The sequence below is a fragment of the Mobula hypostoma genome, chromosome 11, assembly GCF_963921235.1.
Source record: "Mobula hypostoma chromosome 11, sMobHyp1.1, whole genome shotgun sequence".
Taxonomy (NCBI): domain Eukaryota; kingdom Metazoa; phylum Chordata; class Chondrichthyes; order Myliobatiformes; family Myliobatidae; genus Mobula; species Mobula hypostoma.
In genome coordinates, this window is record NC_086107.1 from 105,717,008 (window position 1) to 105,734,300 (window position 17,293).

Genomic DNA, 17,293 nt, shown 5'->3' on the forward strand with positions numbered 1-17,293 from the left:
GGTTATATAATTTCAGAACAGAGTGGTCGGGAAGGGGGGCAAAGTTCTCAGCCACATTGTGTTTATTGTTACCTCCCGAGAAATGGAGGTTGCTGGCAAAGTTTGTGGCTTAGAGAGAGACACAACACAGAAACAGGCCCCTCAGCCACAGTTGCCATCGAAACCCCATTTACACCACGGCAATCACTACTCCACCTCACCCGTTCAACCTTACAGCAAAAAGTAGACGGGCACAGAGAGAAACTTTCAATATTTCTTTATTATATATTCCTGTAAATGCCATTGAAAGTTTCAGTTACACTCTGCACCTATAATGATTAGGTTGTAAGCTTCAAACAGAGGTTGATAAGAAGCTCTTACAGGTTCAAGTCGCAAACAGGATGTATTTACAAGGTTTATGTGTATAATATACAGCATATGTTGCAGACTATAATTTTATTTCTCTCTGCTGATATGGTTTACACTGCGTTGGTTACTAATATTGTTAACTGGAGTACACTCTACTGAGTTTGGGCAGTCTGGAACAGGTGCTGGGCAGTCCTGCCCAGAGGCTGCAAACTCTACCCACCTCCCTCAAAAAAAAGCACCTTGTTGCTCTTGAGCTGAAATTGCTTTCCCTTTGCCGCTGGCTCTGAGGAAGTTCTTAGCCTCACTGTAGTGGAGAGAAGTCAGTGGTCTGGTCTGCTTTGTACCTGGCTGTACATATTCTCTGTCACTTGTGTCAGGCTCTTGAACCAAAGTGGATAACTTCACTCAACTTCACTTGCCCCATCACTGAAAAGTTCCCGCAACCTATGGACTCACTTTCAAGGACTCTTCATCTCGTGTTCTCAATATTTATTGCCTGTTTATTTATTATTGTCCTTCCTTATTTTTGTATTTGTGCAACTTGGTGTCTTCTGCAGTCTGGTTGAACTCTCAGACTGTGTGGTCTTTCATTGATTCTGTTACGCTTATTATTCTATAGACCTATCGAGTATGCCCACAAGAAAGTGAATCTCTGGGGTATATGGTGACATTCACTTTGAACTTTAATTAACTCTTACCATTTTTCCCCTCTTCCCAGTCCATCATCTGTCCAATGTCACCTTCCTGCCACCACTTCTCTCCCTTTCTGCATCGCTTGATAATTGGATCTCTTCAGTCAGTGAGAAAGGTATCCACCCAAAAAGGCTGGGACATTAAGTTCCCCTGTTAAGGGGCGGAGACACCTCTCTTCCTCATCCCAGTTGGGCTGAGGTAGAGGACGCCCCCAACCCTGAATGGGTCACCTCCATGGGAACCCTCTCGCTCCACAGAATGAGGGGCAGATGATTGCGTTCCTCTGGCCCCAAATCCCATGGTAAATGAGAGCTGACTTCTCTCTGACCTTTTCCCGTGGCACCTTACTGTGAGAAAGCCCAAGTCAGTAACCGTCTCCAGTGAGAGTATGAGTAGGAGAAAGAGTGGAGCTTGTAGTGTTAGCAATGATTTGGTGAGTGAATAGAGGGAGATTGGCTGAAGGCAAAGCCTCAGTGCTTTGTGGAGATCCTTCCAGGAGTGAAAGAAAATGTGAAATAAAATCAGAAAATGGCGGAAATGCTCAGCTGGTCAGGTAGCATATGTGGGGAGAGAAGCAGAGTTGACATTTCAGGTTGATGACCTTTCATCAAAGACCTTCTGATCTGTAGTGCAAACAGTTCTCCTTCCACAGATACTGGCTGAATGCTCCCGGCATTTTCTCTGCCTGATCCCTTTAGGAGCAAGCTGCGGAACACGGAGTTCGGTCTGAGACCCTTTTCCCGGCACTCCCCTCGGGAATGAGGTAACATCGCCACTGGGAAAAGCAACTGGCCCCCCCCCCCCACACACACAACTGGGCTACAGGCCCCAAGGCAGGATGTGAATGGCTTGGATGCCAGGGAAAGTTCTGTCGCTTTTCCTCCCGGTAACATTACTCGGCTGAAAAATTTTTTAAAAACTGCAGATGCTGGAAGTCTGAAATGAAAAGACAATACTGGAAACACTCAGCAGGTCAAGGAATGAGAAGCATTTAGGGGAGATACTGGAATCGATAGGTCCAGGGGCAATGAGGAAGGTTACTGGGGTGAACAGAAGTTGTTACACTGAGACACCCTGGGGCAGGTACACCAGAAACCTGTGGGTCCATGCCAGATATTGAGGTGCATTCAGGGTGTGTTGGAGGGTTATCATCTATAGAAGAGACGCAGGAGATTCTGGAAATCTTGAGCAACACACACAAAATGCTAGAGGGACTCAGCAGGTCAGGCAGCATCTATGGAGGGAGCCCAACACGTTGACTGTTTATTCCCCTCCATAGATGTTGCCTGACCTGCGGCGTAGCTCCTGCATTGTGTGTGTGTGTGTGTTACATCATTAATGGAACATCCCTCACTACAGATGCTGCCTGACCAGCTGAGTCTTTCCAACACGTCCTGCTTCTATTTGACACTGTCCTGCCAACCACAGATTCCTGTGTGAGTCTGTGTGCGTGCGTGCGTGTGTGTGTGTGTGTGTCCGTGCGTGCGTGCATGCGTGCTCATCTTGCTGTTGCAGCCCCTAGTACCCGTAGTACTGTTTCCTGCTCCGATAGCCTCTCTGTCGGTGAGGCCGCAGCTGGCCGTGGCTCCCGGGGCGCATCCAGCCACCACCAAAGCGCCTGCTCTGAGCGTACCTGCCGTTGACCTGTCTTGTCAGGTGATCGCACAGCGGGTACTCCTCGCACTGCTCCCTGTTCACCTCGTATATGGGCTTGACTCGCGCCCTGGAGAACCAACACAGGAAGCAGATAACTGTTCAAGCATTTTGCAGAGAGTAATGTTGAATTTATAAACAGGCTCTTTGGCCCATCTAGTTTGTGCAGGCCGCTTTAGAACGTAGAACAGTACAGCAGTACAGTACCCACAGTGCTTTGTCGGAGTTTCAAAGAGTCGTAGAAAAGTAAGGCACAGAAACAGGCCCTTCAGCCCATCTAGTCTGTGCTGAACCATTTAATCTACTTACTCCCATCAGCCTCCACCTGGCCTCCATACCCCTACCATCCATGAACTGATCTTAACTTCTCTTAAACGTTGAAATCAATCTTGTATGTACGACTTATGCTGGCAGTTCTTTCCACACGCTCACCAGCCTATGAGTGAAGAAGTTTCTCCTCATGTTCCCCTTAAACTTTCTACCTTTCATCCTTAACCCTTGGTTGTAGTCCCACCCAACCTCCGTGGAAAAAGCCAGCTTGCATTTACCCTATATATATCCCTATATATATCCAGACTAAGGAGCTGGTGGTAGACCTGAGGAGAGCTAAGGTACCGGTGACCCCTGTTTCTATCCAGGGGGTCAGTGTGGACATGGTGGAGGATTACAAATACCTGGGGATACAAATTGACAATAAACTGGACAGGTCAAAGAACACTGAGGCTGTCTACAAGAAGGGTCAGAGCCGTCTCTATTTCCTGAGGAGACTGAGGTCCTTTAACATCTGCCGGACGATGCTGAGGATGTTCTACGAGTCTGTGGCGGCTAGTGCTATCATGTTTGCTGTTGTGTGCTGGGGCAGCAGGCTGAGGGTAGCAGACACCAACAGAATCAACAAACTCATTCGTAAGGCCAGTGATGTTGTGGGGATGGAACTGGACTCTCTGACGGTGATATCTGAAAAGAGGATGCTGTCTAAGTTGCATGCCATCTTGGACAATGTCTCCCATCCACTACATAATGTACTGGGTGGGTACAGGAGTACATTCAGCCAGAGACTCATTCCACCGAGATGCAACACAGAGCGTCATAGGAAGTCATTCCTGCCTGTGGCCATCAAACTTTACAACTCCTCCCTTGGAGGGTCAGACACCCTGAGCCGATAGGCTGGTCCTGGACTTATTTCCTGGCATAATTTACATATTACTATTTAACTATTTATGGTTTTATTACTATTTATTATTTATGGTGCAACTGTAACGAAAACCAATTTCCCCCAGGATCAATAAAGTATGGCTATGACTATGACCCTCATAATTTTGTATACCTCTATCAAATCTCCTCTAAGTTCTAAGGAGTAACGTCCTAACCTATCTTACCGATAGTCCACTGAAAGCATCTTGTCCAGATGCATCACGGCGTTGTACGGCAACTGCTCGGCATGTGAAAGCAAATAACTTCAGAGAGCTCAGCACGTCATGGAAGCCAGCCTCTGCTCTACGGATTCTGTCTATACTTCTTGCTGCCTTGGCAAAGCAGCCAGCATTAATCAAAGACCCCAACCACCCTGCACGTTCTCTCTTCTCCTCTCTCCCATTAGGCAGAAGATACAAAAACCGGAAAGCATACACCACCAGGCTAAAGGACAGCTCCTACCTCCTTGTTATATGACTATTGAAAGTTTCACTGGAACAGTAACTTGGGCACTTGACCTCACAATCAACCTTGCATCTTATTGTTTACCAACACTGCACTTGCTCTGCAGTTGTTAAACTTTATTCTGCATTCTGTAGTTGCTCTACACGTGTGTATTCTGGCATGTCGGTCCATGGGCTCCTCTTGTGCCAAAATGAGGCCACCCTCAGGGAGGACGGAGCAATGCCTTATATTCCGTCTGGATTCTATTTCTCATGCATCCCTTTGTACTGCTGCCGCACAACGACAAATTTCACGACACACGGCAGCGATATTAAACCCGATCACAAACAAGAGGAAACCTGCAGAAGCTGGAAATCTGAGCAGCTCACACAAAACGCTGGAGGAACTCAGCAGGCCGGGCAGTGTCTATGGAGAAGAGTGAACAGTCGACATTTCGGGCTGAGACCTCCGTCAGGACTGCAGGAGAAAAGCCAGTCCTGCTGAAGGGTTTTGGCCCAGCATGCCTACTGTACTTTTCCCCATATTAAACCTGATTCTGATAATGAATGTAGAGCACAAAACGTAGAACGGAGAACAGTTGTGGACTGGAATGGTCCCTCAACCCATGAAGCTATGCCAAACTAATTAATTCAGAAATTAAATGAATAACGAAACTAATTCCTGCCTCCGCACTGTCCACATCCCTCCATCTCCTGGACGTTAACGTTCCTTTCCAACTGCCTCTTAGCCACCTCTGTCGTATTTGCCTCCACTACCAAGCCTGCAAGTGCATTCCAGACACCCACAACTCTCCAAAAATGCTTGGCACATCTCCTTATCCCCGCTGAACTAAAATGCATGCCCTCTAGTATTAGAACTATCAACCCTGGGAGAAAGATACCAGCTGTTAACTCTTACCTATGTTCCGTATGACCTTATAAGGAATTCAATGGGCTGGTTTGGAGAATCCCAAGGTCGCGCACTGGCAGCACGTAGAATCCTTGCGTAAGTGGCAGAAAGAGCCCTCCGCACCCCCCACCACCCCAAACACGCGCACACACACACTCACAAAATTCCAACCCTCTGCTTTAGCCCTCTCCTGCTCTATCGGTGGAAGAGTCCGGATTCACACACTGGTCTTACCAGCCACTTCAGAACCCTTTTCAGCAACACTCTCAATCCTAGGGACAGAAGAGGTCCCGCAGATGCTGGAAATCCAGAATAACAAGCACAAGATTCTGCAGTCAGGCAGCATCTATAGAGGGGAATAAGTAGTTGGCGTTTCAGGCTGAGACCATTGTGCCTTGGCTGGAAACACCAAATGTTTGTTCCTCTCCGTAGATGCTGCCTGACCTGCCGAGTTCCTCCAGAATTTTGGGTTTGCTCCTCTCAATCCTGGGGTCTGCCTAAGGAGGAGAATGTAGGAAAAGGTGGCAGCTAATTTGTGTACAATACTCCGAGAGGGAAGGGGGAAGCATGTGTGATTTCTTAACCCTTACCGTCAGATATCTTCCCAGCCCAGAAGAAAGACCAATATCCCAATGCTCAGATGACTACCAAAGGCCAGTCCAGAATTAAACCACAGAACTATCTGGTGCCCCATGTGACTTTATAAAGACAGAATGGCTCTCTGAACAAACCTTTCCCATGGATACCATCGACTTGCAGGTCTCATAAAGGAATACGCATCTCCCCTCCCAAGGAACAGCACTACAAGAGAAAGGAATTACATCAATGAAAGTTGTCCGGTCTTCACAAGAAAATCGTTCCTTCAAAATACACTCAGTGATATCTTAATGCACACCACATCTCTCAGTGCAGCACCTTTAGCTTACAATTATAGCCTCAGTATGGTTCTCAGGGTACCACCCCCACTCCCGTGTCACAGGTTCTGCTGCTGGTTTTAGTCTCCCTGACTCAATGTGTTTCATTATCTCTGTCCCAGTAAACCTGCCCCAGCATGTCACAGTGCCTCTGGATCAGTGGGTCCTAGTGTCCGTCTTCCACTTGGATGTCCCTGCCACAGTTCACCCCGGGGATTCCAGAATTCCTGCCTTGCACTGCTTCCGAGTTCCTATAGCAGTGTGTCTGTGACACAGTTTCTATTTGTCTCAGAGTCTCTGACCCCCTGTGTCTCAACGTCTGACCCACTGTGTCTCAGTGTTCCTGACCCTCTGTGTCACAGAGTCCCTGACCCTCTGTGTCTCAAAGTCTGACCCATTGTGTCTCAGTGTCCCTGATCCTCTGTGTCTCGATGTCTGACCCATTGTGTCTCAGTATCTCCGACCCTCTGTGTCAGAGTTCCTGACCCTCTGTGTCTCGATGTCTGACCCATTATGTCTCAGTGTCCCTGATACATTATGTCACAGTGTCCCTGACCCTCTGTGTCTCAATGTCTGACCTATTATGTCTCAGTGTCCCTGACCCTCTTGTTCACAGTGTCCCTGACCCTCTGTGTCTCAAAGTCTGACCCATTGTGTCTCAGTATTTCCGACCCTCTCTGTCAGTGTCCCTGACCCTCTGTGTCTCGATGTCTGATCCATTATGTCTCAGTGTCCCTGACCCATTATGTCACAGCGTCCCTGACCCTCTGTGTCTCGATGTTTCTGACTCACTGTGTCATGGTGTTCTTGACCCATTGTGTCTCAGTGTCCGTGACCCTCCATGTCCCAGTGTCCGTGACCCTCTGTGTCCCAGTGTTCCTGACTCACTGTGTCATAGTGTTCTTGACCCATTGTGTCTCAGTGTCCACGACCCTCCGTGTCTCAGTGTCCGTGACCCTCTGTGTCCCTGTGTCCATGACCCTCTGCATCTCAGTATCCGTGACCCTCTGTGGTGTGACAGTTGTCCCACAGTGTACTGACAGTAATCCCACCTTCCTCTCTTTGTGTGTCTCTGTGTCGTTGCCTCACTGTGAATTCCAATATCCTGGCTCCAATGTGAGACCTCCTGCCCTACCCATCACATGATTATGTGAAAGCCCGTTAATAAATTCTAACATACCATCATCAATCTCATTGGACTCTGAGGAATCTGCAAAGAGAAAAAACTCTCATTAGTAACATTAACAAATACAACCAACAACTATGAAAATTAATTTTCTTTAAATAGCAAAACCAATTAAAAACACAATATTCAGTGAGTGAGAGCAATCCCTCTGGAATATAGCCTTATGGTCTCAGAGGGTTAAGATGTTAATTGGTCTGTGGTGTTTCTTGTATTTGTGCAGGAAATGGTTTCAGGGGATTTGCACTCCCCAACTTGGCAAAGCCTGAAAATGAAAAGACAGTTCCTTAGAAGGGAGTGTAAATGAAAAGAAAACTTCAGATGAAGTGAAAACAGCGAATGCTGGAAACACTCAGCGGGTCAGGCAGCATCTGTGGGGGAGAAACAGTTCATGTTTCAGGCCCAGGATCTTTACAGATTGTTCTGAGGAAGGGAAGGGCCTCAGACTTGAAACAATAATTGTTTCTCTTCAACGGTTCAAAGATCCAATTTAACGTCAGAGAAATTTATACAATATACATCCTGAAATGCTTTTTCTTCGCAAACATCCACAAAAACAGAGAAGTGCCCCAAAGAATGAACGACAGATAAACACAAGAACCCCACATTACCCCAGCTCCCCTCCCTCCTGCGCGTAAGCGGCAGCGAGCAGCAATACCCCCTCCCCCCCACCAGCAAAAAAATGCAAGCACTTGAGGAGATGTTGCCCGAGAAGGAGCCTCCTGATTACTGATGGAATGAGTGATGCGAATCCCTCTCTACTGTGAGTCATGGTGGACTTGGGGAAAATGGGCAAATCCCTCTCTACAGTGAGCCAAGGTAGACCCTGAAACCCTACTGAAAAGACTCAACATAAGCTCAAGGAACAGCTCCTCATCTTCTTTCGGCTGATGTTCCAACATTTCGAATTCAACCATTATAATTAACTGACTTCCTCCGTCTGAACCAGATCTTTGAACTCATTTCAAATCTTTTACATAATACTTTACTTCTTCCTCCTCTCTCTCCAACCTCCCTTGATAACCTGTCACCACGGCAACCCTAACCTCACCCTATCAGAGATATCCATCCTCCAAACCTCTGCAAAACTTAACTCTCTACCCTTTGACTGGAAACATTAGCACTGTGTTTTTTCTACAGCTGCTGCCTGACCCGATGAGTATTTTCAACTTTTATTTCAGATTTCCAGCATCTGCAGTTGCTTTCGATGTTGAAATGTCTGATACTGCAAAGGCACCTTCACAGCCTCAGGGTGCCCTGAGGCATGCGACAGTTAGTGAGGTGCTGTTCTGGAAGTTCAACGACTAGTTTGTCCCTGCAACTCCAGGCTGAGATGGTACAAAAAGGATCAGACTCCCAGGGATTGAGCACCACGTTATCTCAAGGGAGTGGCGTTATATTTGTCTGTGATGCACTCCACAGGGATATCTCTTGGCATCTGCAGCTGGGTGTCCCTCTGTCTGCCAAAGGAAAATTACATGGGTATCACCTTCCACAACACAAAATGCGCAGAGAAAACCATTCCTTGAAAACATCCATCGGTGGAACAAATTAGGATTCACAGACCTACTCTACCGATAACTAAGGGGTTAATGGAGTTCTCGAGCCCTCCACTGCTTTAAGAAGTCTACACTTTCAGGAGCAGTTATTCCCCCTCAACCGTCAATCTCTTAAACCTGAGGGGATATCTTAACTCAACTTAACCCACCTCATCGCTGAAGTGTTCCCACAACCTATTGACTTGCTTTCAAGGACAGTTTGCCTCATCTTCTTGATATTTATTGCTTATTTATTTAGTTATTATTATTATTTCCTTTAGTATTTGCACAGCTTCTGGTCTTTTGCACATTGGTTAGTTGTCCATCCTGTTGGGTGTGGCTGTTCATTGATACTATTGTGTTCCTTGCACTTACTGTGAACGCACAAAAGAAAATGAATCTCAGGGTTACATATAGTGACTTAAAAGTACTTTGATAATAAATCTACTTTGAACTTTGAAAACTTGTCCTTCTGATTAATGGTCACCTCTCTGCTGTTTGTGGCTGTTGGCGAGGATGCCCGGGGTGAAGTTGTAGCTGCCTCAGCTCCACAGCCCCCTGGGTGAGTGTGTCCGAGCTCAGCACGCTGAACTGCAGATATCAAAGCCAAACCACCAGATCCAAGGCATGGACGTTACCCATAGCTTGTACAATCTGTCGGCTGCTGGACGTGGAAATAACTATCTAGGAAACAGCCAGCACAAAATTAAAAAACTGACGCAGATACTTCTCGAGTAGCGATAGTCTGCACCCAGTCCTGTGGTTCTTCCGACAGAGAGCAACCAGTAACTGACCCCTGACATTAGATGACACCCATGGAGGGACGCAGTTCAGCCCCAGTTACCTTCCCCAACCGTGAGAAAGGCTAGACAGCCTGCTGTAGGACTGCAAACTGTGGCATTCAAATTGACACTATGTCTAATTGAAATGTTCGACACTGGCTCTTCCAAGTCCACCTGAGTCTGAGAAAATATTGACGTCACCTTGAAATAAGGTGTGGCACTCCCTCAGTACTGTCCCTCCGATAGTGAGACACTCCCTCAGTACTGTCCCTCCGACAGTGAGACACTCCCTCAGTACTGTCCCTCCGATAGTGAGACACTCCCTCAGTACTGTCCCTCCGACAGTGAGACACTCCCTCAGTACCGTCCCTCTGACCGTGTGACACTCCCTCAGTACCGTCCCTCCGACAGTGAGACACTCCCTCAGTACCGTCCCTCTGACAGTGTGACACTCCCTCAGTACCGTCCCTCTGACAGTGAGACGCTCCCTCAGTACCGTCCCTCTGACAGTGAGACACTCCCTCGGTACTGTCCCTCTGACAGTGAGGCACTCCCCCAGTACCGTCCCTCTGACAGTGAGGCACTCCCCCGGTACCGTCCCTCTGACAGTGAGATGCTCCCTCAGTACCGTCCCTCTGACAGTGAGATGCTCCCTCAGTACCGTCCCTCTGACAGTGAGACACTCCCTTGGTACTGTCCCTCTGACAGTGAGACACTCCCTCAGTACCGTCCCTCTGACAGTGAGACACTCCCTCAGTACTGTCCCTCCGACAGTGAGACACTCCCTCAGTACCGTCCCTCTGACCGTGTGACACTCCCTCAGTACCGTCCCTCCGACAGTGAGACACTCCCTCAGTACCGTCCCTCTGACAGTGTGACACTCCCTCAGTACCGTCCCTCTGACAGTGAGACGCTCCCTCAGTACCGTCCCTCTGACAGTGAGACACTCCCTCGGTACTGTCCCTCTGACAGTGAGGCACTCCCCCAGTACCGTCCCTCTGACAGTGAGGCACTCCCCCGGTACCGTCCCTCTGACAGTGAGATGCTCCCTCAGTACCGTCCCTCTGACAGTGAGATGCTCCCTCAGTACCGTCCCTCTGACAGTGAGACACTCCCTCAGTACAGTCCCTTTGACAGTGAGACACTCCTTCGGTACCGTCCCTCCGACAGTGTGACACTCCCTCAGTACTGTCCCTCTGACAGTGAGGCACTCCCTTGGTACTGTCCCTCCGACAGTGAGACACTCCCTCAGTACCGTCCCTCTGACAGTGAGACGCTCCCTCAGTACCGTCCCTCTGACAGTGAGACACTCCCTCAGTACCGTCCCTCTGACAGTGAGACACTCCCTCAGTACCGTCCCTCTGACAGTGAGACACTCCCTCGGTACCGTCCCTCTGACAGTGAGATGCTCCCTCAGTACTGTCCCTCTGACAGTGAGACACTCCCTCAGTACCGTCCCTCTGACAGTGAGACGCTCCCTCAGTACCGTCCCTCTGACAGTGAGACGCTCCCTCAGTACCGTCCCTCTGACAGTGAGACACTCCCTCAGTACCGTCCCTCTGACAGTGAGACGCTCCCTCAGTACCGTCCCTCTGACAGTGAGATGCTCCCTCAGTACTTCTCATCTAAAATAAACACAGTACTGAAAAGCCTCAGTGTTTCTTAAAAATATACATAAAAATCCTGATTATGTTCCAATCCTTTGTATTAAAAGTTGCACCCAGCCAAACAAAATCTCCTTATTCTCTCCGTCTGGGATTAGGAAAGCAGCAGGGGTTAAGGCCGGGTCCTACCTGCGTTGCAGACCGCAGCAAGGACAGAGAGTCCGAGGAGAATCAGGATCCTCATCTTGGTTCAGCTCTTGGTCACTCGGCGTCTCTGTACACCAACCAGCTGGCCTTGTGTGTGTCTGAGCAGAGCTTGGCTCCAGAGACCCTTATAAGAGGAGGCTTATTTACTCAGCCGAGCGAGGTCTGACTAATGCTCTGGTTTAGGGGTGTGGGCACATTTTTGGCAAATGGTCCCGAAGGACAGAGGAACTATTATGAAAGCATCGTCTATAGCCAAGCTGGCTCTGTTCAAGGCTTTCTTTTTTTTTCGGGGAAGTATTTTTCCAGGTAACAAGAAGGGCTGAATTCATTGACTATTGAAGGTGTGGGTTTATTGAAGGGTGGGGAGTGAGGGGGAGGGTATGGTGGGCAGGAGTTAGTGTTTGGGACTGGGATATGCAGGAGGGAGATTTTAACTCTTTGAAACGGTTGTGGCATGTACATAGGATCACACTCACAACCCAAGGTGTCAGCTGAGTTCACGGAGTGAGAGGGGGATGAGATGGAGGGTGCTGTGTGTGGGATGGGGTGGGGGAAGTCTGGGGAACTGAAGCCCAACAGCATCACACAAAAAAATACTGGGCAAGTATCCAGGAACAGATCTCCGGGCAAAAATTCTACATAGAGAATTGATATTGAATAGATCTAGAATTCTTGTTTCTGCAATGCCTCAGGGTGAAGGAAGATGCTGGAAGTGTCATCACGGTTGTAGGAAAGGAGGCAGAATGGTGTGCATAGAAAGATATCGCAAGCAACAATGATATACACTTAGTAACCACTTTAATAGGTATATCTGTACACTTGCTCATTAATGCAAATACTTAATCAACCAATCACATGGCAGCAACTCACTGTGTGAAAGCATGCAGACATGGTCAAGAGGTTCAGTCGTTGCCCAGACCTAACATCGGAATGAGGAAGAAATGTATTCTAAATGGTTTTGACTATGGAATGATTGTTGGTGCCAGATGGGGTGGTCTGAGTATCTCAGAAACTGCGGATCTCCTGGGATTTTCATTCACAACAGCATTCAGAGTTTGCAGAGAATGGTGCGAGAAACAAAAAAGAATCTGCCTTGTTAGTGAGAGAGGTCAGAGGAGAATGGCCAGACTGGTTCAAGGTGACAGTAACTCAAATAACCAGACATTACAACAGTGGTGTGCAGAAGAGCATCTCTGAATGCACAACCAGTCATACCTTTAAGTGGATAGGCTACAGCAGCAGAAGACCTCAATCACCGGTACCCCCAGTAGCCACTTTATTGGGTACAGGAATTACCAAATTCGGTGGGCAGCGGTCACTGACCAGTTAACCTGCTTTTGCATTCAGCCACGCTGTTCGATCGTTCTGTGACGCCGCCGGAAACTGGGCTGAAGATAAAAAAATGAAATCGAAAAATGGGGGATGCTGGAAACCGAAAATTAGACAGACAAAATGCTGGAAACACTCAGCTGCTGGGACAGCCTCTCTCTCCATAGGAGCTACCTGACCTGACGGGCATTCACAGCATTGGAGTGGGGTTGGGGCTGGTTTCCTGCCTCGAATCATTGGAAACCGAGGAGTCTTTTACATCCTCAAGTGGGCCCGAAATAAACAGCGTAATAAACAGTCACGATACTGTAGGATTCCTGTGAACCCGTCACTCCCGTCCTTAATAGTGCAGCACCCCACAGTACGGCCCCTGAGATAGTCCCCGAACCTCTTAGGTTGGATAGCATGGCATTTTGCCTTTTCCTGAAGAGGTTTATTCAGGGTTACAGCATTGTCTCATTAGAATGCTACAGTGTTCCAAGATTCACACTACTTACTCAATAGTTTCAAATTGCAAAGCGTCATCGCAATCCAGAACACGCTCGAGCCCCTACAGTGCTTACCAGTCTTGGTAATCCTCCATTGTATTTATCGACACTGCGTGTTCCTTCTCCAGGGTCACACAGGCGCGAACATAACCATGACAGAGGGGCAGGAAATTGACCTGGGCAGAATCTCTGACTGCCGGTTGCCTGGTCCTATGAATAGCCACCTTGGCCAGGTCCAGCAGCAAACTGACCCTGGTGAACCCACTCCTGACCCTGCCAACTGCCAACTGGGTGACAGAACATCAGGAAGGTGTAGCTGAAGTTCCGCTAAATTCCCTCAGTACCTCTCCTCTGACAGTGAGACACTCCCTCAGTACCGTCCCTCTGACACTGAGATACTCCCTCGGTACTGTCCCTCTGACAGTGAGACACTCCCTCAGTACTGTCCCTCTGACAGTGAGACACTCCCTCAGTACTGTCCCTCCGACAGTGAGACACTCCCTCAGTACTGTCCCTCCGACAGTGCGACACTCCCTCAGTACTGTCCCTCTGACAGTGAGACACTCCCTCAGTACCTCCCCTCTGACGGTGTGATACTCCTTCAGTACTGTCCCTCTGACAGTGAGATACTTCCTCAGTACTGTCCCTCTGACGGTGTGATACTCCCTCAGTACTGTCCCTCTGACGGTGTGATACTCCCTCAGTACTGTCCCTCTGACGGTGTGATACTCCCTCAGTACTGTCCCTCTGACAATGAGATACTCCCTCAGTACTGTCCCTCCGACAGTGAGATACTCCCTCAGTACTGTCCCTCTGACAGTGAGATACTCCCTCAGTACTGTCCCTCTGACAGTGAGACACGCCCTCAGTACTGTCCCTCTGACAGTGAGACACTCCCACAGTACTGTCCCTCCAACAGTGAGACACTCCCTCAGTACTGTCCTTCCGAGAGTGAGATACTCCCTCAGTACTGTCCCTCTGACAGTGAGACACTCCCTCAGTACTGTCCCTCTGACAGTGAGACACTCCCTCAGTACTGTCCCTCCGACAGTGAGACACTCCCTCAGTACTGTCCCTCTGACAGTGAGACACTCCCTCAGGACTGTCCCTCTGACAGTGAGACACTCCCTCAGTACTGTCCCTCCGACAGTGAGATACTCCCTCAGTACTGTCCCTCTGACAGTGAGACACTCGCTCAGTACTGTCCCTCCGACAGTGAGACACTCCCTCAGTACTGTCCCTCCGACAGTGAGACACTCTCTCAGTACTGTCCCTCTGACGGTGTTATACTCCCTCAGTACTGTCCCTCTGACAGGGTGACACTCCCTCAGTACCGTCCCTATGACAGTGAAACACTCCCTCAGTACTGTCACTCAGACAGTGAGATACTCCCACAGAACTGTCCCTCTGACAGTGAGACACCCCCTCAGTACTGTCCCTCTGACAGTGAGACACTCCCTCAGTACTGTCCCTCTGACAGTGTGACACTCCCTCAGTCCCGTCCCTCTGACAGTGAGACGCTCCCTCAGGACTGTCCCTCCGACAGTGAGATACTCCCTCAGCACTGTCCCTCCGACAGTGCGACACTCACTCAGTACTGTCCCTCTGATGGTAGGGCACTCCCTCAGCACTGTCCCTCCGACAGTGAGGCATTCCCTCAGTACTGTCCCTCCGACAGTGAGACACTCCCTCAGTACTGTCCCTCCGACAGTGTGACACTCGCTCAGTACTGTCCCTCCGACAGTGAGAAACCCCCTCAGTACTGTCCCTCTGACAGTGAGACACTCCCTCAGTATTGTCCCTCCGACAGTGAGATACTCCCTCAGTTCTGTCCAGCTGACAGTGAGACACTCCCTCAGTACTGTCCCTCTGACAGTGAGACACTCTCTCTGTACTGTCCCTCTGACAGTGAGACACTCCCTCAGTACTGTCCCTCCGACAGTGAGATACTTCCTCAGTACTGTCCCTCTGACAGTGAGAAAATCCCTCAGTACTGTCCCTCTGATGGTAGATCAATCCCTCAGTACTGTCCCTCCGACAGTGAGACACTCCCTCAGTACTGTCCCGCTGACAGTGAGACACCCCCTCAGTACTGTCCCTCTGACAGTGAGACACTCCCTGAGTACTGTCCCTCCGACAGTGAGACACTCCCTCAGTACTGTCCCTCCGACAGTGAGACACTCCCTTAGAACTGTCCCTCCGATAGTGAGACACTCCCTCAGTACTGTCCCTCTGACAATGAGACTCTCCCTCAGTACCTCCCCTCTGACGGTGTGATACTCCTTCAGTACTGTCCCTCTGACAGTGTGACACTCCCTCAGTACTGTCCCTCTGACGGTGTGATACTCCCTCAGTACTGTCCCTCTGACAGTGTGATACTCCCTCAGTACCGTCCCTCCGACAGTGAGATACTCCCTCAGTACCTCCACTCTGACAGTGAGACACTCCCTCAGTACTGTCCCTCCGACAGTGAGATACTCCCTCAGAACTGTCCCTCTGACAGTGAGACACTCCCTCAGTACTGTCCCTCTGACAGTGTGACACTCCCTCAGTACTGTCCCTCTGACAGTGAGACACTCCCTCAGTACTGTCCCTCCGACAGTGAGATACTCCCTCAGCACTGTCCCTCCGACAGTGCGACACTCCCTCAGTACTGTCCCTCCGACAGTGTCAGTACTGTCCCTCTGACAGTGAGACACTCCCTCAGTACTGTCCCTCTGACAGTGAGACACTCCCTCAGTACTGTCCCTCTGATGGTAGGGCACTCCCTCAGTACTGTCCCTCCGACAGTGAGACACTCCCTCAGTACCTCCCCTCTGACGGTGTGATACTCCTTCAGTACTGTCCCTCTGACAGTGAGATACTTCCTCAGTACTGTCCCTCTGACGGTGTGATACTCCCTCAGTACTGTCCCTCTGACAGTGTGATACTCCCTCAGTACCGTCCCTCCGACAGTGAGATACTGGCTCAGTACCTCCCCTCTGACAGTGAGACACTGCCTCAGTACTGTCCCTCTGACAGTGAGATACTCCCTCAGTACTGTCCCTCTGACAGTGAGATACTCCCTCAGTACTGTCCCTCTGACAGTGAGACACGCCCTCAGTACTGTCCCTCTGACAGTGAGACACTCCCACAGTACTGTCCCTCTGACAGTGAGACACTCCCTCAGTACTGTCCCTCCGACAGTGAGATACTCCCTCAGTACTGTCCCTCTGACAGTGAGATACTCCCTCAGTACTGTCCCTCTGACAGTGAGACACGCCCTCAGTACTGTCCCTCTGACAGTGAGACACTCCCACAGTACTGTCCCTCCAACAGTGAGACACTCCCTCAGTACTGTCCCTCCGACAGTGAGACACTCCCTCAGTACTGTCCCACCGACAGTGAGACACTCCCTCAGTACCTCCCCTCTGACGGTGTGATACTCCTTCAGTACTGTCCCTCTGACGGTGTGATACTCTCTCAGTACTGTCCCTCTGACAGTGCGATACTCCCTCAGTACCGTCCCTCCGACAGTGAGATACTCCCTCAGTACCTCCCCTCTGACAGTGAGACACTCCCTCAGTACTGTCCCTCTGACAGTGAGACACTCCCTCAGTACTGTCCCTCCGACATGAGATACTTCCTCAGTACTGTCCCTCTGACAGTGAGACACTCCCTCAGTACTGTCCCTCTGACAGTGAGACACTCCCTCAGTACGGTCCCTGCGACAGTGAGACACTCCCTCAGTACTGTCCCTCCGACATTGAGACACTCCCTTAGTACTGTCCCTCCGACAGTGAGACACTCTCTCAGTACTGTCCCTCTGACGGTGTGATACTCCCTCAGTACTGTCCCTCTGACAGGGTGACACTCCCTCAGTACCGTCCCTCTGACAGTGAGACACTCCCTCAGTACTGTACCTCCGACCGTACGATACTCCCTCAGTACCTCCCCTCTGACAGTGAGACACACCCTCAGTACTGTCCCTCTGACAGTGAGACAATCCCTCAGAATTGTCCTTCCGA

General features: G+C 49.7%; 1 protein-coding gene across 1 annotated transcript; it reads right to left on the reverse strand.

Annotated features, from left to right (window-relative positions):
• Window positions 1-250: 250 nt before the first annotated feature.
• Window positions 251-11,617, reverse strand: LOC134354390 (matrix Gla protein-like). The gene is made up of 4 exons (XM_063063380.1): window positions 11,452-11,617; window positions 7,336-7,365; window positions 5,973-6,042; window positions 251-2,764 (listed from the first exon to the last, which is right to left on the reverse strand). Exons 1-4 carry the CDS (start codon window positions 11,504-11,506, stop codon window positions 2,560-2,562), a joined length of 360 nt encoding a protein of 119 aa, XP_062919450.1. The 5' UTR covers window positions 11,507-11,617; the 3' UTR covers window positions 251-2,559.
• Between the last annotated feature and the right edge of the window lie 5,676 nt (window positions 11,618-17,293).

What these genes read in the sequence shown, in the direction of transcription:
- LOC134354390 (XM_063063380.1), bottom strand. Translation starts at nt 11,506, where the DNA reads ATGAGGATCCTGATTCTCCTCGGACTCTCTGTCCTTGCTGCGGTCTGC. An exon ending in TGCTGCGGTCTGCAACGCAG is followed by an intron (nt 7,366 to 11,451) that starts GTAGGACCCGGC and finishes TTCTCTTTGCAG; the next exon opens with ATTCCTCAGAGTCCAATGAG. An exon ending in GTCCAATGAGATTGATGATG is followed by an intron (nt 6,043 to 7,335) that starts GTATGTTAGAAT and finishes TTTCTCTTGTAG; the next exon opens with TGCTGTTCCTTGGGAGGGGA.